Source organism: Nelumbo nucifera, chromosome 7 (genome assembly GCF_055504915.1).
Source record: "Nelumbo nucifera cultivar China Antique chromosome 7, China Antique-T2T, whole genome shotgun sequence".
Taxonomy (NCBI): Eukaryota; Viridiplantae; Streptophyta; class Magnoliopsida; order Proteales; family Nelumbonaceae; genus Nelumbo; species Nelumbo nucifera.
In genome coordinates this window covers 16,746,438-16,768,363 of record NC_142655.1, presented here as the reverse complement: position 1 = coordinate 16,768,363, position 21,926 = coordinate 16,746,438, and the positions used below count along the sequence as shown (strand labels likewise).

At 38.2% G+C, this 21,926-nt stretch overlaps 1 protein-coding gene across 3 annotated transcripts; it reads right to left on the bottom strand.

Moving 5' to 3' along the window:
• Nucleotides 1-662: 662 nt before the first annotated feature.
• On the bottom strand, nt 663-21,053 carry LOC104607825 (UDP-Glycosyltransferase superfamily protein). 3 transcript variants are annotated; one of them, XM_088891546.1, is made up of 11 exons: nt 20,905-21,032; nt 20,763-20,796; nt 12,677-12,834; nt 12,294-12,513; nt 6,210-6,326; nt 5,795-5,988; nt 5,609-5,714; nt 5,339-5,486; nt 4,570-4,709; nt 1,449-1,615; nt 663-1,342 (listed from the first exon to the last, which is right to left on the bottom strand). In XM_088891546.1, exons 4-11 carry the CDS (start codon nt 12,364-12,366, stop codon nt 1,049-1,051), a joined length of 1,239 nt encoding a protein of 412 aa, XP_088747672.1. In that variant the 5' UTR covers nt 12,367-12,513; nt 12,677-12,834; nt 20,763-20,796; nt 20,905-21,032; the 3' UTR covers nt 663-1,048. The 3 variants fall into 3 exon arrangements, with proteins under 3 accessions (XP_088747672.1, XP_088747673.1, XP_010271861.1); XM_088891547.1 differs by having other exon boundaries at nt 12,752-12,834; XM_010273559.3 differs by lacking the exon at nt 12,677-12,834 and having other exon boundaries at nt 20,905-21,053.
• Between the last annotated feature and the right edge of the window lie 873 nt (nt 21,054-21,926).

Here is a 21,926-nt window from a genome sequence, read left to right as displayed (position 1 = left end):
CATTGGTATTGTAGTGTTCATCTAGGACTAAATGGACTAGTACAAAGCCAGCCTGTATGGGTGATGAGACTACGGAGCATGGTGAAATGTCAGTATGTTACAATCCATTTGCCCCACATTATTAGTATGGGATGCTAATATGAGGTATCACACATCGATGGTATGAGATGCTGTTGTGGGGCATATATGTGCTTAAGTTCCCTCCCTCTAACAGTTAGCTTTTAGGGTGAGTTCTCTTAAGGCACGAATCACAAGATTGTGCAATAACTTATCAAAAACAAGATCGTGCAATTTGGGTCACTAGGAAGCCCACTTAGCAAGACAGTAGCTATAATTGATTGCCTTTCAGTTACATGGAGAGGAGATTAATTTTCTCCATGGAGACGGGATTGAATAAGAAACAACTGTTGCTTCCCAACATCACCAACAATCCATCGGACTAGCCAAGGCTCCGGCTGAGGTTTTGGAGGACGAGATTCCGGACTTTTTTTTCTTAGTCATTGTTTTTTTCTCTTAAGAATGAGAGATAACAAGAACTATTATTGAACGAGGAAAGCAAGACACGGGAGATATGGAACACGAATCATAGAAACCCAATTAATTACTTTGGAAGGAGAATGTAACAGTAACATCTACAAATAGCTTTTGCAAATTACAAATAATTTTTTTGATAAATTGAGATAATTTTATTAGAATATGGATAAAATCAGGTACAAGTGTTTCGTGGAGAGGTAATGAGCTGCGATCTCTCCAAACATTCAAAACCAAAAACAGATTATAAATATTCCCAATCCCTGTTTGATCCTTGCTTGTCCAAACTGTCAGGTGTCAGCCGTAGCATTTGCTAATCTCCCCACCCAATGTATTCTGACACACAGACTTCTTGTCAACCATTTGAATTTCTTAATTTCATTCTTAAAACATCATAAAACAGACTCTGGTAGATGATCCTTCGTAAAGAAAAAAGCTCATACCCAGGATTCTTTAAATACATTGTTTTTTATAGAAAATCTTGCGGAGGCCATACAGCCATCCATCCATGGTCTTCTTATTCACTCTTTCCCCAAGCTACATCAACAAGAAATTGATTTAAATGTTTGCCAAAAACCTCGGTAGAGAATACTTCACTGACATGTTTTCGTGCTTCTCTACCCATACTCTCTGTCATCTGGAGATCATTTATGAGCTTGAACATCGCCAGTGAGAATTCCCGTGGAGTTGGGTCACAGAGAAAGCCTGTGATCCCATCCTTAATTGTCTCCACTGGGCCCCCACTGTTGCATGCTATAACAGGCTTCTGTGCTGCCATTGCTTCCAAAGGAACAATGCCAAAATGTTCATCCTACAATAGTTAAACAATAACACTTTTAATCTTTCCACAAGTAACAAGGGAAGACTACAACTAATTCGAGATTTGATAAACCAAAGAGTATCACATGTTTTCTTACCTTTGGAGTATAAAGCACACATAGGCATTGGGAGAGGAGCATATTCCTTTCTGCAGTTGAGCAGGATGTTATGAAGTTAACCCTGTTAGACACCCCTTCACTTTCTGCTAATCTTTTAAGCTCCTCCAAGTATTCCACATTTTCCCTGAGACGTTTATCAAAGCCACCTGTAATAAAGAAATTAGAATCTTGAAAATCAATCACCCACAATGCAAGAAGACAAATTCAACAATGCAACATATAGATATTTATCAAAAAAAAAAAAAAAACAGTGCAACATATAGAATAAGGGTCATTACCCAAAGTCAGTCCTAACTATCTGGGGTCTCAGAAGGGGTGGACCAGATACAGACCGATGTTTTGTCATTTTAATGCAACATATATAGAACGCAGATACAAATATGGCTGATACAATATTGGAAAAAAGATTGGTAGTGCTAAATGGTTTCTCAAAACACTACTTCATCTCTATACATCTATTCAATTGCATTTACATGGAACTTGGAAGGGCAAAGGAAATTATAGTGGAAGTATGATATTTACAAGATGGTTTCTTCCAAATGATTTATCCCATATAGAGGCCTGTTGACGAGATGCACCTAGATCTACTAATAATATAAATTGTTTCAGATTTTAAGATGGAAGGGATTTGGTTAGTATACTAGTAACACAACACTCCTTTAAGCACTACTTGAATCTGAAACACTGGCACATAAGAAAGTGGATTGTCAATTGTGAAAATTGTTCTTTTAGATCATACCACATCAAGTATCAGTTCTCTGGGCTTTACAGCTTCCTATATCTAAATAATCTTTTACCTTTTTCTTTAATGCATGGTTAATTGAGTTAACTAAACAGGTTAACTTGACATATCATACTAACATTTTTTATTACATCAAAATGCTTGGCTAAACCTGGTTTTCAGCTAATAATGCAGCACTTAAAAGTTCATTTTATCCTAGTAAGAATGTTAGTGGGAATCTGTGTAGTAGCCCTGATAAGTGATAAAAAGGGGGAAAGTAGATTAAGATGGTTTTATCATGTCCATAGAAGTCCATCTATAGCACCAGTAAGAACTAAGAAGCTATCTGTTGCAAGTTGAAGGGCCTAGAAGAGCTAGGGGCAGGCCAAAAAGGACATGGGTTGAAGTAGTGAGAAATGACTTGAGGGCCCATAATTTAACAGCGGATAGAACAGAGCTAAATGGCATAACAGGATTTATATAGCCAATTCCATATAATTGGGAAAAGGCTTTATTGAGTAAAGAGAATATAGATAGACCTGTAGAAATGTCCATGCTAAGTTTTAACAAGGTTTTGAAAATTATTCTGCTTGGCTGGTTCCAGCCTCCATGGCTTATAAACGTTGTCTGGGTTTGAGAGAGACTTATTGGTTATGCAGTGATTGCGGTTTGCTGCAATTCTAAACAGCATTTTCTAAGATACTCAGCTGTCTAGGTACCAGAAATCTATGAAAGCATGTCATTCTTTTCCACCAAAACTATTTCAATTTTTAACTTCTCCATCATCAACATCTAAGCCTTATCCTCACTATGTGGGGTTGGCTTTATGAATCCTGTTTTGCCATTCCGTTCTGTTTATTTGCCATATCCATTCTTAAATTATAAGCACTCATTTGTTACTACTTCAACCCATGTCCATCTTGGTATGCCTCTAGCCCTTCTCAATTATTGGGCACACAAGCTTTGTTAACCATTAAGAATGAGTATTTATATAGAAATAACATGTTCTGACCATTATTATTTTTTTTTTTTTTGAGAAAATTTAACCAGAATTTATTAAGAAAAAGAGGGGGAACAAGTGGAGACATACAAAGCACAGGGAGAACCCCTACAAGTTACGAAGGAGGAAGCTTGTCGCTATACAAATGCTCCAAGTACACACCAAATTTAGCTAGGCCATCTGCAGTATGATTGTGCTCCCTAGGAATCCAAACTAAATTAACATTCAAACAATCCAAAGAATCCCAAGCTTCAATCAGATAATGATTCAGTCTCCAAGGGCCCCCCTCTGTCTCTTAACCATTTATCGTATTTGCTGAATCACCTGCAATGATCAAATTCTGAATTCCCAGATTTTTTATTATCCTGATTCCAGTGAGAGCAGCCATCACTTCAGCCTTTGTGGAGTCAGCCCAGCTGATTGGACCACTAAAAGTCCAGCATATATTGCCCCTTTCGTCCCTTACTGTACCTCCAATACCAGCAAGGCCAGGATTACCTAAGGCACAACCGTAAAAATTAAGGGTTATCACTCCTTTACTGATGGGTGCGGGATGCCTCAAGGATGTTTGTTGGGGATGAGAGAGAAACAGAAAGGGGTGAACATCTCTGATAAGAACATTGACTGAAAGTCCTTTGAACAGAACTGAATTCACCGTCCAAAGGATGCAAAGGTAAGTAATATCTGAGATTAATTCCTCCAAGGTTCTGCTTTTATTGTCAAAGAAGCGATTGTTTCTTTCATCCCAAACACCCCATAACACTGCATGTAGCACTGATTGCCAAAAGACTTTACCCCTTTTGCATAGCCCTGTTCCTTGCCATTGATTCAATGTGTCCATAATGTGTTTTGGAAAAGCCCAGCTATAATCTGCCATTTTCAAGAAGTGGGACCATATCCTTTGAGTGAAACTGCAGTGAAGAAGGATGTGATCTGCAGATTCACCCTTGCTGAGGCATAAAATACAAACATGAGGAGATATGGAGTGTCTTCTCAAAAGTTTTTTCTGTAGGAGATCACAAGTATTAAATTTCTGGAGACAAGTTTCCCAAACAAAGGAAAATAATAGCCTGATAAATTATCAATATAGGATTAAATTGTACTCCTTTTTTCTTTTAATGAAATTTTTATTTTTACCAACAAAAAAATATAGGATTAGATTGGTCATTTGTGTGGTTAGCAGATCTAGACATCAATCTAAAAACAACTGAAATACATGTTGATGATTTCGATTAAGAGTGAACTGCAATTAGCAGTACACCCTTTACCCACAATACACCAAAAATTTTCGAATGCCAATCAGGAGAAGAAACACGCTTGTTTGTCCCTATAAATTAGTACAACAAATGGAAACAGTAATGCAAAATAATAGCTATTACCTGCTATAGTCAACGTAGCATCAGCCAAATTATGACCATGGAGAACATCTCCTTTAAGGGTATGAAGCATAGCAAATGCTGAAATTGCCAAACCAACATTCTTTTTCCTTTCAAAACGATTGATTGAGAGAAAGTTTAACCTGGACATAATAGCAATAGACTGTGAAACCCCAATCTCAAGATAAGATTGCAGTGAGAAAATTTTCAAGTAATGCAACTTAAGGTCTTCTTGGGTCTTAAGCCAAAGCAAAACCAACCACATAAACTGGACAGTCAACCTGTAGCATCATCCAATCTAAGGAGGGTCATTTATTTAATCCTGGTTAACTCTGTCTAAGAATGAATTATACCCAGTTAAAATAGTTTATTGACCAAAACCAAATTAAAATGAATTTGTGAAATTTAAACTCCCACTTACTACCAACTTAGAGCAATCTCAGAATCACAAAAAAACAGGCTTTCTATTTATATATTTAAACACAGACATAACACATCATGGGGGTCAAGCTTGGACTGTGCCATATTGCTCAGGGTTCCAATTCAACTCCAACCCTACATGGTCATGTTGTCAGTGTTCTCCAAAGCCAATCAAAGTAAGAAAAATTACAATTCCACCCAATCTAAGTCAAAACTGGGTAAGTTGGATTTGGGTGGAGCTGGGCCCAAATTGCACCTCCAATGTCAAGGTGATAAGCTAGACATCTCACTGTTTTCACAAAACATGCTTATTCCTAGAAGATACCGAGAGATATAAAAGCATTTTGGTTACTTAAAAGCAGAGGGTTTATCAAACTGCTCCACGTTGACTGCTGGATAAAGAACAGATGGTTGAATTCCTCGAGCATTAAGACTCTTAAATGTATTGGCAAAAGTGGATGCAGTAAATCTGCTGTTGACAAGAATCAAATCTGCCATCCCTGCATATTTGCTAAGAGGTTGAGTCAGACAGCCTAAAAAGTGTAGCTTATACTGAAAGCTAGCAGTTGAAGAGAATTATCCTAAAAGATGGAGACACACAAAGGAGGGAGATGAGTCAGACCTGTAGTTGTTTCTTCAACCATGTCAATTGGTTTCCTATAGATCATTCTAAGAAAAGATGAGTGCTGCGCCAGAAGCAAGTCTGGGAAATGACAATAGAAAACAACCTGGAGAAAATGTGTTACATTCACCAAGAGGAACATTCCAGAATAAAAATACAGACTAAAAGAAAAACAAGAGGAACTACCTTTGTTGACCTCTTTAATTTCATCAAAGGAATGACAACTGAAACCTGGTCTGCCAGTACAATGTTGAATGAGGGCCACAAGAATAGAACACACAAGGCAACAAAAATACACCGCAAGTATGCACATATGGCATGGAACCGATAGAAGATGTGCCGGGGCAGAAAAGCACCATATACTGTAACTGGAAAAGTTCCTGGACCACAATGTATGTTAGATGCCATATCATGAAGCTAATATTCTACCTGAACAGTAGAAATAAGAAGTGTAACCTGATTTTTAGGATGGGATGTAATATACTAGGTAAACAGGTTTTCTTTTGAAGGGCTAGGTGTTGTGGTGTCTTTTATTTCTTCTCTGCCTTCTGTTGTATGCACCTTAAAAGAAAGCCAATTATAAAAGCTAAAAGATTCTAACCAGAAAGAGTCTCCTCAAAACATCGACTTCTGTCATGGTGTGCAGTAAAAATATGAACATTGTGTCCATGAGATGCAAGTTCAACAGCTGCATCAACGATCAACCTTTCAGCTCCACCTATATATCAACAATACGTTATTTAGCATCAAAATCAAGTTACTCACAATAAAAGATGGTTCAATACCAAAACTTTTCTAGTAATAACCTATGAATTCAAGAAACATTAATGTAGTAGGCCAATGTACATTTGACTAGTTGGATACTAATAAAAGCTGCAGATTTGTATCACTTGTCAAATGAGGCAAAACAGCTGATAGGATGTACACTAAAAAACTAAACAAAGAAAAAGATTCTATGCAAACAGAGAGCACATGCTTTAACTTAAATAATCATAAAGTTCCTAATTAAGCAAGTCCTTCAGTTATGCTTGCTTATATTTGTAAAGTTTCAAGTGAACCCAAAAGTTGGAACTACTAATGGTGACACAGTTCACAACCTTAGAACTGAGAACTATCTAGTTACCAACTAACCAATAGGAAATGTGCAAAATTAAGATAGCATCAGAGATAACTATGGCTCCTTTGCTTGTACATGACAACAAAAGGTTGATACTTACTTGCAGTTTATTAGAGGCTCATTAGAGGCTGGAGAGTAGGGAGGGTGGAAACCCCCCTTTAGCAGTTTGCTGACGATATGATTCTGTTTTGTTAAGGCGGTAATGTGAGCTTTATCAGGAATTTGAAGTCGGTGATACAACTGTTTGAGCAAATATCCAAATTGAAGGTTAACCTTGGGAAAAGTTGTGTTGTGGGGGTGAATTTGGAGGAGGGAGAGATCAGGGAGAGTGCTGAAGTGCTGGGGTGTGAAGTCTCGGGGTGGCCTTTGAACTACTTAGGGTTGCCTTTAGGTGATAATCCCATGAGAGAGAGCTTTTGGAACCTGGTGGTGGAAAGGTTTGAAAAAAGACTGGTTTCATGGAAAAAGAACTACCTCTCTCTCGGTGGGAGAATTACTCTTATTAAGGCCACGCTTGCTAATTTACCTATCTTTTTCCTGTCGGTGTTTAACATCCCAGTGAAGGTTGCTAATAGATTAGAGAAGTTAATGAGAGATTTCCTGTGGGAACCGGGAGAGGAAAAGAGGGATCTAGAGTTAGCTGGGAGATAGTTTGTAGGAGTAAGACATGTGGAGGTTTGGGGCTTGGGAATATTAGGAGAAGGAATACGACTCTATTGGGAAAGTGGTTGTGGAGATTCCCTTTGGAGAAGGAGAAGCTATGGGCTAGAATAGTGGCAAGTATTCATGGGCTGGAGCATAATGGATGGGACGCCGGAATCAGAGCTAGGACCACAAGCAATTCTCCTTGGAAAGCCATTCATGACCTGTTACCAGTTTTCTCCCCTAACATCATGTATGATTTGAATTTCGGTAACTCCATAAAATTTTGGGAACAAACCTAGGTGGGGAGTGCCCCTCTAAAGGATCGGTTTCCTTCTTTGTATGCTCTTTCTGTTTTGAAAAATGAGCCAATCTCGTCTTTTACCACCCCGTCCTCTTCCACTTCTGGGATTGGGTGGAACTTGGGTCTAAGAAGGGATTTGAGGGACTCAGACTTTGACAATATTTTGAGCCTTATTGCAATTCTTGATAACGTTGTCTTAGACCCCACTAGGGAGGATTCTAGAATTTGGACACCTTCTCCCAACGGCATTTTTTCTTGTGCTTCTTTCTTTAAAGTCTTAAGTCAGTCCACCAGTCCTACCTTCCCTCATTTTCCTGTTGATGAGGTTTGGTGCAGAGCAATACCTCCTAGGGTTGGTAGTTTTTGTTGGGAAGCCTATCTGGAAAGAATCAACACTGGTGATCTACTCCAAAAGAAGAGACCCAATACTTGTTTGTCACCTTAGTGGTGTGTTCTTTGTAAAGCAGATGGGGAGACTGGTTTTCACCTACTGGTGTCTTGCCATTTTGCGAGGTCAATGTGGGAATGGGCTTTGTCCCTATTTGGATGTAGCTGGAATCCCCCATCAGACTTGCAGGGCCTTTTTTCCCATTCTCTTTTCAGGTTGCGGATAAAAAGGGGAAGGACAATGTGGAGAGGACTAAGGGCTGCAGTATGTTGGACACTTTGGGAAAAAATAAACTCCAGAATATTCTCAAAAGCTCAGAGAGGAGCAACAGATCTGAGGGCTATCATTCATATTAGGGCGGTACAGTGGCTGAAATCTTTGGAGCTTTTCACAGATTACACTGTGGATGACATGTTGAGGAAGTGGGGTGAAATTGCAAGTTGCACACAGACTAAGTCAGTAATGAGTGTGGCTTGGACCCCTCCACCTGGTGGATTCGTGAAACTAAACTTTGATGGGTGTAGCAGGGGAAATGCGGGACAATCAGGGATTGGGGGTGTTTTTAGGGATGAAAATGGGGTCATTTCTGCCATGTTCTCAGGCCCAATTGGAGTGGGTGACTCTCTTAGAGCTGAGATCTTTGTAGTTATGGAAGGAGTCCATAAAGCTAAGAAATTGAACATCAGGAAACTCTTAATTGAAGGGGATTCAGAGGTGGTGATAGGGTGGTTGATTAAAGATCACAATGGCTTATGGAAGTACAATAATGAGAGGAGGAAATTCAAGTGGCTGGTGCAGGAGATGGAAGTTAAGATACGTTGGGTTAAAAGATCAGCTAATTCCATAGCTGACGGTTTAGCTAAACAAGGGGTAGAAAGGGATTCACTATTTTGGGCTAAGTTGTAACTATAGTGTGTTTTCTTTCTTTTTTTCCTTTTCTTGAGGTTCTTTGTTGTTCTTGGAAGATAAGTGTGTTTGTCTTCCTAATGTAATTCTTCTATTGATGAGTTAATGAAAGTGTTATTGATCAAAAAAAAAAAAAAAAAACAAAAGGTTGATACTTACCTGAGCAAAAATCCTTATACATTTTCATTCTCTATGCTCCTTAAACCTAACTAATTAGTCAAATAAAAAAAAATTGAAACTTTGATGCTTGAATTCAAAAGACTGATGTCTAAGTTACAGTTGGATGCTGGCGTAACTCCATTCCAGTAATTGTTAGTTTCCAAGTTTTTCTTATCCACCTTGTATATATCATACATGTCTTTGAAAGTTATTGAAGTCACAAGTATAAAGGGGGTTCTTTTCTCATGTTTTTCAAAGTTTAAGAATATTCAGAGTGAACTTCTTAAACTATTACAGGAAGGGAGCACCCGTGCTAGTGGAAATAAATCAAATAAAACCTATAAAGGACTAGCACTTGATATCCAATTTGAAGACCTGAGGATTAAAGTTCCAAGGGATTTGGTATATGCTGGCCTAGGACTATGGTTTAATTGGTTTTCATTCTAGATTACAAAGATGAAGTGAGTTTCATTGAGCACACATGTGAACAACAAGAAAACCACAGAACTGCAAAGACATCCTAGCAACTTTATATGTGTTGGCTGAAGGCCAAAAAATTAATTTCACACATAAGTAGCAACAGAGCCGTCCCCTTTCCCCACCAAAACCAAAGGTGCTAAAAGTGTGAAGCAGTCCGGTAAAAGCATCCAAGTGATGCCCAGAATACTGGTCTCTCCAAGCGAGGCATTATCAAGGCTGTACTTAGGCAACACCCAGGTAGTCAGGAATTGAACTTCCTTTATTAATAACTGAAAAAGATATCCAACAACTAATGCAATATTAAAAACTGCATATGCAAAGCATGTTCAGAGTTCCAAACTTGTTTTGGATCTCTAATGCATATCCTACCATGTAACATTTTAGCATTTACTGAGAAGTCGATGAACGTTATAATAATCATGGGATTTATCATACAAATAAGAGTTTATCTATCTCACCACCACCCATCAACTAAGGGGGTGCTTGGCACTGTGTTGTTGTGTTGCCGTTGTGTTTTGGGTTGGTCAAATACAAACCTGTACGAGAAAGAATTTTCTACCTCAAACGTTTTGAGCTGATAAATAAAAATTGCTGTTTCTACCTAAATCATCAAATTTGAAGTTTCTTCCACACATGCATTTTTCTGATTGAAATAACACTCATGCATGAAGTGGCAATACATTTTTCTCACAAATTTGTATTGATCAACCCAAATTACAAATGGCAACACAGCACCACTGTACCAAACACCCCCTAAATGGTCTGCTTTTTATCAGGGAAAGGAACAGAATAGTCTATTTTATATGTATATATATTTTTTTTCTCTCAGAGAAAAGAATGGAAAAACCATTGTGCCAAAAATTCTTTATTCCTAAACTTTCGCATGCCTTCCTTTAAAGAAAATGCTAGTTTAAAGTATAATTGCTCCCAAAATAAACAAGAAACAATAACTTCAAGAAATGCCACTCTTCTTGAATCTCCTTAGACAGAAGCCACAGCCGTCCCAAGCCATATAAGCAATCATTTTTCCAGAATTTTTGTGGAAATGATCCTTTAGTAGTAATCTTTTTACAGGAACAGGTGTTGTTATTATCAATTCTCAGGGAGGCTTTGTTCCAATTTCTTCTAGTTCAGATTACCTGTTGTCAGCTTAGTTTTCCAAAGCTTCATTCATTTTGAATGGCCTTCATCTTGCCTTAAATAAAGACTGGAGCTCGACAGGTTATCCTTTTCTCTGTGCAAGCCAGTGACTGAACAGGTGTCTAAAAAGGTAGAAGACTAGAAGTGATATGGGGTGAGCAGTGTATGGTAATCCAGGATATTTGGACTCTAGCCAGTAGTTTCAATTTTGGAACTTTGTTTCTGTTAGTCAGAGGGTAAATGTTTGCTCATCATTTAGGTTCCCCCACCTGCCCTAGTAGAGGGGAACAGTGTTTTAAAAGGCGTGGGACGCGAGGCGTACGCCTGGAGGCGCTCCCAAAACACCCTGAGGCGTATGCCAGAGGCGCTGACACCTCTGAGCCGTACACCTCTTGTGCTTTTTTCATGAGGCGTGCTAGAGGCGTACGCCTCATGTGCCTCATGCACATCTGATATAAAAAGACAGAAAAAAAAAAAGAAAAAAGGAAAATAAAGGAAAGGAAAAGAAAGGGAAGGGAAAGAAAAAGAAAGAAGAAAAAAAAGAAAAAAAGAAAGGAAAGGGAAGGGAAGAAAAGATAAGGAGAAAGAAAGTGGTTTGCCCCTTGCCCCTTCGGCTGCTCCACCCCCTTTTCGATGCAGCCCAATTTGTTTTTTGAGTTAGGAGGGTCTTGTCGAAGCGGAGGCGAGGGAGCGAATCTTTATTCTTCTTAATATAAAAGATTTTTATTAAAAATAAAGAAAAAATGAGATCCCCCCTTCCTCTTCATCCTCCTCCTAACCCCCCTCCTCTTAAGGAGGCTTACGCCTCTTGCGTTCTGAATTACGCCTCACGCCTCTAGGTAATGGAATGCCTCGCGTCACGCCTCCGCGTTTTAAAACATTGGAGGGGAATGGCTGTTCTATATCCTTCCTTTTATGCTGACTTGGTGGTATGAACTCCTGGATTGTATTAATCTTCAACTTCCCAATATTATTAATAAAACTATAAAAGTTAGTTTATTGTTTACGAAAAAGAGTCTTTTACACCTCTTAATAATGTAACAAAATGCATCAATAATTTGGGCAACTGTCTTACTGAAAAAGATGTTTGGTTGATGAAGATGCAAGGTAGTGCAACTTATAGACATCATTCTTCATTTTTTTATCAATAATAGAAGTCATTCTTCATTTGCAAGCTAGTTTATGCTTTTTTTTTCATGATAAGCATCTCGCAAGAGATAATCTAAACATGCTATTAACACACCACCTTACACAGAAGTCATATCTATAAATAGTCAAAGAGATGCCAAATTAAACTAAAGCACATCCATAGTGAGATTCTTCCTTTTTCCCTATTATGGGCGAACTAAAAATAGAAAAGATAAGCATGCAAAGAAATTTATCTCTGAATGAAATAGAAATTTTTATATACTTACAAAAACCACAATCCCATCTAATCCAACAATCCAATCAACCATTTTTCAATTTCATAAACAAGTTTTTTTTCCATTTACAATTTTCTAGAGACAGATAAAAAAAAACGTATTACTGTAAAGAGGAGACAAAGAACCTATTCCAAGATCAGGATGAATGATGGCGATGTTCAGCTTTGAGCTTCCTCCGCTTCTTCCCTTCTTCTTCATTGTTGCTTCGTTTTGTTTTCAACTTTCAATCCCTGGTTCTTTCAGTGTTCGTTGTTGGCTTGTAATGCCTGTTGCAGACTATATTGACCTACTGGACCCTTTCCTGAAATGTTTCAGATTGGACGACCGGACCATTTGACTTCTTGCCTAGGTTTAAAAACCACCAATTCAACAGTGAGAAACAAAGAAACATTTTTTTCTTTTCTGGAATCAGGTAAAGTGAGAATTTCAATTAAGACAAAAACATGTACAACAAGGAGTTGTACACAGGGATTTACAAAAAACTGCACCAGAAGAGCTAGACTCAAACCCTGATTTACAAAAAGATTCCCAGCCGCAAAAAAGGAATTAAAATTTGTCCTTGAAAGCATTGTTTACTGCTAACCAGGAAAACATTTTTCCCAAAACTTTCTGAAATACTGTATCTGAGGAGCTGTGTTGGTTCTTGAAAATCCTTGCATTCCTCTCCTGCCATATGCACCAGAAAACTGCAGCAGGAGTCAGATTCCAAGCCAATTTGCCCTCTTTAGTTAGACCTTTGACTCTGCAACTCTTCACAAAATCTGCTACTGATTCAGGGCAGCAAGTGTTCACCTCATATAAAATTTTGACTTTGTTCTATCTAGACCTTACAGGAGAAAACACAGTGGAGTAGCAGATGGTTTACTGACTCGGTAATGGCTCTGACAAAGCACACAGACAGTTGTGTCTAACAACATACCCTTCTTTTCCAGATTATCCCTAGTTAAAGTCCTGTTCAAGTAGGCTGTCCATACAAAAAAAGCTACCTTTGTGGGCACACCCTTACACCATACAGACTTAACTGGGATTGGTTCATCCTCTGATCTGGAAAAATAGTTGTAAAAGGACCTAACTGAGAATTCCCACGACTTCTCCCACTTCCAAACTCTTCTATCCTCTCTCCCTAATTCCACTGGGGTGCTATACAACAAATGCAGCAATTCCACTAGAGACCCCACTTCCCAATCATTCAGATTTCGCCTGAAGATAGGTACCCAAACAATACTTCCATTCTGCACCTGCAAATAGTCTGAAACCAGAGCATCTTTGTCCGCTGCTACTTCAAAGAGGGTAGGGTAAGAGACCCTCAAGGGTCTATTATCACACCATAAGTCTTTCCATTAGAGAAACAAAGAACACTTAGAATTATACTCTCTAAGGGGATCTCTATTGCCATTACCTTCATTGAAAGTTTATCTCTGAAGAGCCAAAGAAAAAACGCCCACAGAGTAGGCCACTCTGAAATGTTCAAATTTCCTTGATTCAGTCATAGGATTTGCATCTATGGAACAAACATGTTCAGTTCAAGGGTGCTCTCTAAGGCCAAGTTTGGTAGTACTTATTTTTCAAATAAGTGCTTATGATTCAACTAAACATCCTAGAAGCAAAGATGTATCTAGATAATCCATGAATATTTTAAAAGGGAAATAAACATGTGCTTTAAATAATTAAACAAGAAACATTCTAGATTAAAGGGCAAACTTGGAATTAATAATTAATAAGAAAATTCTAGAATTTCAAGAATCCAACTCACCCAAAAATCCATAAATAGGGCTTCCCATTATCTTTTCTTATATAAATAATTTATGATTTCATTAAGAGAATAGAACTAGAGATACAAGCTCCCCATGAAGAGGTGTGAATTGTGTGACTTGTGTCCTTTCCAAAGAAAAAGAAGAAACAGAAAACAAATTCAACTACAAATGAGTCTAATACAATTATTCCCTGTTTGCCCCTTGCTTTGCTAGAGCTAGACAATGTGCCAAAGCATTTACTGATTTCCCCACCCATTGTATACTTACATTCAAACTCTTATTTGCCACTTAAATTTTTTAATTTCATTCTTAAAGCTCCACACTATAGACTCAGGGTTCTGTACCCACTACCACCTTGGAATCCCCTTCAATTAGTAGTTCCACACCTAGCTGAACTGCAAGCTGTACACCATAGATGGCAGCTAGCAATTCTGCCCTAGTAGAGTTCCCAACCCCTAGAGGACCCGAGTAAAAAAGAACCACATTACCAAATCCATTCCTCAGCACCCTTCCCATTCCAAAGGGGCTTGGATTTACCTTGACTGCTAGTGCTACCATCAAAATTCAGATTCAAAAAACCTTCAGGAGGGGGTTTCCAATTCATACTGATTATAGAGACTTTAGAGAGGAGCAACTTGCTACTGCTGACCAATTCCTCTAGATATCATTAAAGGAGAATTGGTGGAATGAATCCAAGGATTTTAGCCACCATATCACCCTCTATAGAATGCACTCCAATTCTTGTATTTTTCTCTCCTTCTCTTGGAAGATTCTAGCATTTCTTTCTTCCCACACTATCCAAATCAGCATAGCTCTAGTACACCTCCACATGATTCTTCCTCTTTTTTTTATTGGAAATGGTAGCTTCATTGAAATTTCAAAATTTGTCAAGTACAACTGTCAACCCCATATTTTTTTATGAATAATTGTTAACTTCATTGAATTTAATACAAGACAAAGTGAGAGAGAGACAAGCCCTCTTATCTCTCCCATTTAATTTTAATTAAAAATTACATTTGTGCCCATAATATTAGATTTCTCCCAACCCCTTGCTTGGCTAGTGCATCATCCATCAAATTAGCTGTTCTTTCCACCCACCGTATTCTCAGTTCCATGTCCTTTGTGATCCATCTGAATTTTTTCTTCTCATTGTTGTATTTCCACATCCTACTTTCCTCATCCAGTAGCCAAGCCACTACCAGTTTGGAATCCCCTTCAATGATTAGCTTTCTAACATTCATGGTTCTAGCCCTTTGCACCCCTTCCATAATTGCCATTACTTCCACTCATAGTGAGTCTCCTTCACCTGCTAAGCCTGAGAATGTTGCACACACTTTACCCTCCTCATCCCTGAATACACCTCCAATTCCTGACCTACCTGGGTTTCCCATGCTACTTCCATCAAAGTTAAGCTTTATAAATCCTCTTTCAGGAGGGGACTAGATAGGAATGACAGGCTACTTATTGACATTTGAGTCCGCCACTACCTTCCAATTTCTAATGATGTCATCAATGGTATATGTGAGAAGCTTTCTAAGGATTTCAGTCAGTGAGCCACTCTGATCAATATTGATTCAATCAAGGCCTCTTTTGTTCTACCCTTTTCTCTAAAAATTCTTGCATTTCTTTCTTCCCACACTGCCCAGATTATTGCCACCCTAGCACTCTTCCACATGATGTTACCTATCTTCCTCGGCCATGGACAGGAAGTTGAATCAAAGAGACTTTTGATGTCAGTCGGAGGTGTCCACCCGCACTCAAATAAGGAAAAAATCCATTCCCAAATGCCAACAAAGAATGGACAAGTGATAAACAAATGAAAGCAAGTCTCATTGTTAGCCTTGCAAAGAACACACCAATGTGGGGAAAGGCACCACTTTTTCCTCTTCCTTTGTAGCCAGTCAAAAGTATTTATTCTTTCGTGAACAACTTCCCAACAAAAAGCCACAATCCTAGGTGGGATAGGCTTGCACCATACCTCCTTGACAGGAAATGAATGAAGGGGACTAAGGGGAGGTTGGGTTAAAACTTTCAAGAAAGAGTTACAGGAGAACAGACCCAAAGAAAAAGGTGTCCAAATTCTTCCATCAGGCGTATCAGGATCAAGGAAAATTCCTTCGAGGTGTTGGAGTAAAGAGAGCACACTATCAATTTATAAATCCCTTAATCCCCTTCTTTCATGGGCTCATTCTTGAAATATGATAAAGAATACAAAGAGGGGTATAAGTCCTTCAAAGGGGAGTTCCCATACCAGATTTGATCCCAGAATTTGATTAGGTTACCAGAATTGAGTTCATACCTTACAAGAGGCAAGAAACAAGGTAGAATCGCTTGTATGGCCTTCCAAGGTGAAGCTCTTGGTAGCCCATTGCAGTGAACCAGCATCCAATCCATTGTCCAATAGCTCGGGTATGCTCACTACCACCCTTGCCCATAGTTTCTCTCTTTCTTTAGGCATTCTCCATAACCACTTCCCTAGTAGAGAAAATTTTCTTTTTTGGATATTTCCTATTCCAAGACCCCCATACTTTTTATCTCTACTGACTATCTCCAAGCACACCTTATGATCTCTTTTCTCTTCTCCTAGCTCCCATAAGAAATCCCTTATTAATTTCTCAATGCTCCTGCTTACTCCCTCTGACATCTTGAAGACTAACATGCAAATATTACTTGTGGTTCCCACTTACACATTTACTTACATAAAATATTAAAATGGGCCCCACTCATGCATTTCCCTAAACAAGATAACATATTTACACATCGGCATATGCGGTTATCATCTACGGGCTCCACTTAGGCATTCACCTATATAAAACAAAATCAATGTTCATAAAAGATCACACAGAAGAAAACTATTTAAAAAAGTTTTAGAAATAATTAATAACTAGTTAATGACTAGAATAAGAAAAGCAATAACTAGTTAATAACTAGAAGTTAAGGGTTAACAAAAGGAAATCAATAAAATAAAATTTTAAAGGGGAAGCAGCCTTTAATGAGGAGCATGAATTTTCAGTCCTGCAATGATCAAAGATAATTAGCAATAGCATTTTATTCATTTTGAGGTCCCTTGCCTTTTATTTTGACGTGTGAGTCTTGTACTTTTTAACTATTATGTACTAACAATGCATTGCATTTTGTAATGCAATATTTTAAATTTTATATATGTATCAAATGAAAAAGGAACCAATGAGAAAATAACTTAAAGTAGCTATTAGCATTTTCACCATATATTTTTTCATTATATCCAGAATTCCCAGGTTCATAAGCTCCTTGAACCACCACAAGGTAAATAATGGTTAGAGTTCTTGTCTACACACATAATATGCATACAACAATGTAACAGCATAGGAGGAAAGGTTCAGTATATGTTCTCTGAAAAGAGTATTACTGTCCCATGATGAAGGCCTCTATCTTGCTTGTAAAACAGTAATTTAACACAAGTCTGGAATTTATCAAAAGACAAATACACATCTTGTCTTACGGTAGAAACCCAACACATATCAGCAGTTTTGTGCCTGTATTTGTCCTCTTCGTATGTAGACAACAATCTAGAACCATGGACCATTTCTGTGCAAGGGTAAAACCTAAGGGATACAAACCTTAGAAGTTTAGAACATAGGTTCAGGCCTGAGAGTGGCCATTCTGCTACAAATGCCAGTCTTAGATTTCACTCCTCACAACACCTTCAATGGAAGTTCAATATTTTGGGCAGTTATTTAATTAAGAAAAGTGACATTGACTTTTTTGTAGGAAATTAATACAGTTTAATCTACAAAAAGATGTTTTTTTTTATAATTAAGAATAAATCTATTTAAAAAGAGAGGAGGGGGAAGAGACCCTAATACAAGAGGAAAGTAGGTATCATTCAATCTAGTCTGAAATCAATACTAAATATAAGCTTAGATATCCTTGAAAAGTAACTAGAAAATAGTAATAAAGATGTACAAAATCTCAACATTAACATTTATTTTGATTGGCAAAGCTTCACTATAGCATTTCAAATGGAGAAACCAATAATCAACCAGGTTGATAGATCTAAACTTGCTTCTCTTGATCATGTAAATCTGATGCAAGTAAATTCCTCCGAGTGGGATTTGAGCTTGTCTTGTCTTGGTCAATAGTATGAGATTTGAGCTTCCCACCAACTACTTTACTCCAACCCTCAATGGAATAAGTCCACCTTTTTAAGAGAACTATAATAGGACCAATTTCATAGAGATTGAGCTCCCTACTTTTTAGCTCAACGGTCACTTCCGTTAAGTTTTCAAGGCCCATTAGCCTTAGTTCAGTTCATGCATGCTATGACCTTCTCACTTTATCTACCTTTCCACTGTACTCCATCTCCTAATGTTCAACTATAGCTAACCAAGTTGAATTTACAAGCCCAAATCTTACAGAATTGAAAAACATTAGACAAACTTAAAATCAATACCTTAAATACTGAACTTTATTTTAGTATATTTTTGTTTTTTTTTTTTCTGATAGCAATTTCCAAACAAACCCTTTGTTTTGTCATTTTTTTGTTGCAGTGCAAATCTTTGGAGCAAAAGTCGTACTTGGTTCAATTTTGTTTTTGTTTGTTTGTAATTATGATTTTCATTTTTACTTGATAAAAAATTTATACTTTGTCTTTTTTACATTCGCTGAGTGTAAACTTTACATCCCAAAAACTGATGCAAAATTTGCACCAACCTCCCGCTACCTCAGTTCTTTCTCTATTTCTCATATAAAGTGGAGATCATCTTGCATCCTACTTACTCTAAACAGATAACCCACCTCCTATCTCCATTCTCTTTCACAGGCTGTGTTTAGTTTGAAAGAAAGGGCATGAAATGATAGGGAAGCCTACATGAAGCAAAAGTAAACCAAAATTTACACTCATCCCTTTAACGCTTCCATGAATCTAGACCAGTGTGAATGAAGTTTAGACTGCAATCAAATGCAGCCTTATATTCCATATAAATGTAAATGATGGCACATGCATGGACTGCCATTTGTATGTGCAGAAACTCTTGCAATTCCATTCTCCTCATTGAGAGCTAGACTAACAAAATACTCACATTCCTAAAGTAGCATCCATCTTTACCATCATATGTAAATACTTGCTGAGTGCTTCCCAGACCACCAGTTACCAAACTCCCCATTACAATCATAGAACCCTGTGCAGCCTACAGATTCACGAGATTTCCCCTTGAGAAACCAAATGAGCCATGTGAAAACAACTGCTGGTTGAATCCTAAGGACAGGTTTGAAATTGAAGTCGATGTGCCATTTCCTTGATCCACAAAGTTAGTGTACAAATAAAGGGGAAACCTTCTAGATAAATCAATAAAATCTAAATGAGAAGGGAGTCTAGAATAAACATTGGCATTGACATCTGTTGTTTGATTCACAATCTGCTCATTCCTATTGTTCTCAAACTTCATTGTATTCCTATAAGAAAAGTATTGATGTGATTGGGTTGTGATGCTCCCATGAGAAGACTTCACCCATCCAGCCAAAAGAAAAGGCCTACTTGCTATAGGGCCCGTTTGGCACATCTTTCCATGCAGTTTTTCGGCTGTTTACAAGTTGGGCAGACCGATTTTTTGTCTATTTCTGTTTGGCGTGCGGAAGATCTAGCCGCCAAAAGCTGGAGTGCCAAAAAGATGCAAAAATCCCATTTTGGGCTGATTTCGGGAAGCTCCAAATGAAGCTTTTCGCGTCTTTCACGTTTTATTCTCACACGGAAAGACATGTGTCTGCCAAACGTGCTTCGGGCTGCTCAGATCTTAATGCTGAAGCTCAATGCGTCTTTTGACTGTTAGAGCTACCAGAAGATCTTCCCAAAAAGATGCACCAAATGGGCCCGTAGTAAGAAAATCTCCATTTGAACCATTGAAGTCCGAAACTAAGGTGATCAATAGAGGTTGGACATCATATTTAATCAACTTTCCTTTAGTTCTAGCACTTTGTTTATCCAACCATACGTGCAAATTTGCATCTATGTACCACACACTAGAGCATTTGTTACAACTAAACCTCAACTGATGCTGCCTTCCATCCAAAACTTTTCCTAGGAATGGATATCAATATCATATGAAGGAAAATCAAAAGAACCAATTCCAAAGATGGGTCTCCATAGCAGAGGATTGATCCCTCCAGTGTATATCACAGTAGAAGGCCAGACAGCCCAAACTACAATATCATCAATACTGACTATAACCTTCCTAAAAGGTCCATTTCCTGGAGTTCGAGTAAGATTAATGGAAATTAATTCATTAACTCTCCACAACCACCTTAAATTACAATTTTAACATTAACGTGCAGGGCAAGTCAAACATCAAACAGGTTTATATTGCAAAATTCTTCATTCTGTTTAGACGCATATGGAACATGTGCAATGCAAAAATCCACCAACAAAGCGTGTTGGATTCCCCTGCAACTGGTGGAGAAAGCTGCACCCTATGGACAACCACAAGCAATAAACAAATAGTTCACCAAACACCCCCCAGAAAAATCCTGAAGCCTACATATATGTTGATGGCTCATACGGTCCAGTAACAGGAGCAGCTGGAATAGGTTATGTTATTCTAACAAATAGTTCACCAAACCCCATCAAACGAGTGTTTCTAATATGACTGAATCATTTGCTACGCCAACTATTTTTATTTTTATCTTTTTCTTTTATTTCTTTTTTGAGATGCATATATGATTCAGATCGCAGAAATTTGAAATGTAAACAGACATCAAAAAATGTTGATAGAACACTAACAAATGTTAAGCCCTAACCTGGTGCCTAATGTGTCAATGGAATCCGAAAAAAAAAAAAAAAAAAAGAGCAATGGCAGTTGATTATACCTGAACACGGTGAAGAACAGCTGGTAATTAGCCTCTACAAGAAAAAAATGTCAATTAGTACTTGATGGAAGAAGAAGAAGAAGAAGAAGAAGGGGAAATTCATGGAACGATAAGTTTGAAGAATTAAAAGGAGAGCACCTACCTGCGTCGATGCTTCTCAGTTGCTTGGGGCAAAGTTCCTCTCGGTCACCTTCGAAAGTGGAGAACGAAGGATGTTTCGTCGAGTTCGAATTTTTGCTAGACGTAGGTGAAAAGCCCGAATAGACCAAAAGCTTCGCTTGTACTTTTTTGCAAATAAAGACTATTTTGGACTTCTACGGTCTTTTAGGGTCTTATCTTTTGATCTAATAGGCTAAGGCCACGTTTGTTTGAGGTGAAAAATCGAACCGGGGTAAACTTTATACCTCGTTCGATTTTACACATGTTTGGAGAGAGTGTAATTTTATATCATAAATCGGTGTAAAATTCATTTTTGAATTTTTTTACACGATGTAAAATATACATCAAAATTAAGGATGTAAAACTAAAACTCATCAACTTCTATCATACTCTTCTCACCCTAACGTCTCTTTCTTCCTCTCTGTTTTAACCATCGTTTTTTCTCTCGCTGGTGCCGATACATCTTTGTCAAACATCCAATATGAGATTTTGGCACCGGCGAAGCTCTGATCGGCACCGGTGATTTTGGCAACTGGGTGGTAGTCCTCTCCACTGACCCTTCAACCTTCCCAATAATAAAAACCCTCTTTTTCCCCGGCGACGAAGCCCTTTCTTTCCTCCCTAGCTCTCTCCCTCCCGACTTCTACACACGAATGAAGTTGGCCTAAAACTAGATGCTAGAACTTGTTGCAGCGATAGATCTGAACCCAGGGCAGTAGCGGCAAAATCCAATCCGATCTCCCACAACCGGATCTCCTCTCTCTCTCTCTCTCGCCCCCCCCCCCTTCTTCTTCCCCCATTTTTTTCTTTCTCCGTTCTATCACCGCCACTACAACCGGTTGCAGCGGCAGATCTGAACCCACCTCCGACCTTTCTCTCTCCATTTGTCTCTCTTTCTCTCTTCTCCTCCTCCTTTTTCTTCTTCTTCTTCTTCCTATGCTTCCCTCCTCCTCTATTCTATTTTTTTGAATCGTTGAAATCACCCGAAGATACTATAAATTGTCT

Bases quoted from the DNA above. Each gene is read 5' to 3' on its own strand.
- LOC104607825 (XM_010273559.3), bottom strand. From the start codon at position 12,366: ATGAAGAAGAAGGGAAGAAGCGGAGGAAGCTCAAAGCTGAACATCGCC. The intron at 5,715-5,794 runs GTAGTTCCTCTT...CATTTTCTCCAG, and splicing joins AATTAAAGAGGTCAACAAAG to GTTGTTTTCTATTGTCATTT. The intron at 4,710-5,338 runs GTAACCAAAATG...TATTATGTCCAG, and splicing joins GATAAACCCTCTGCTTTTAA to GTTAAACTTTCTCTCAATCA.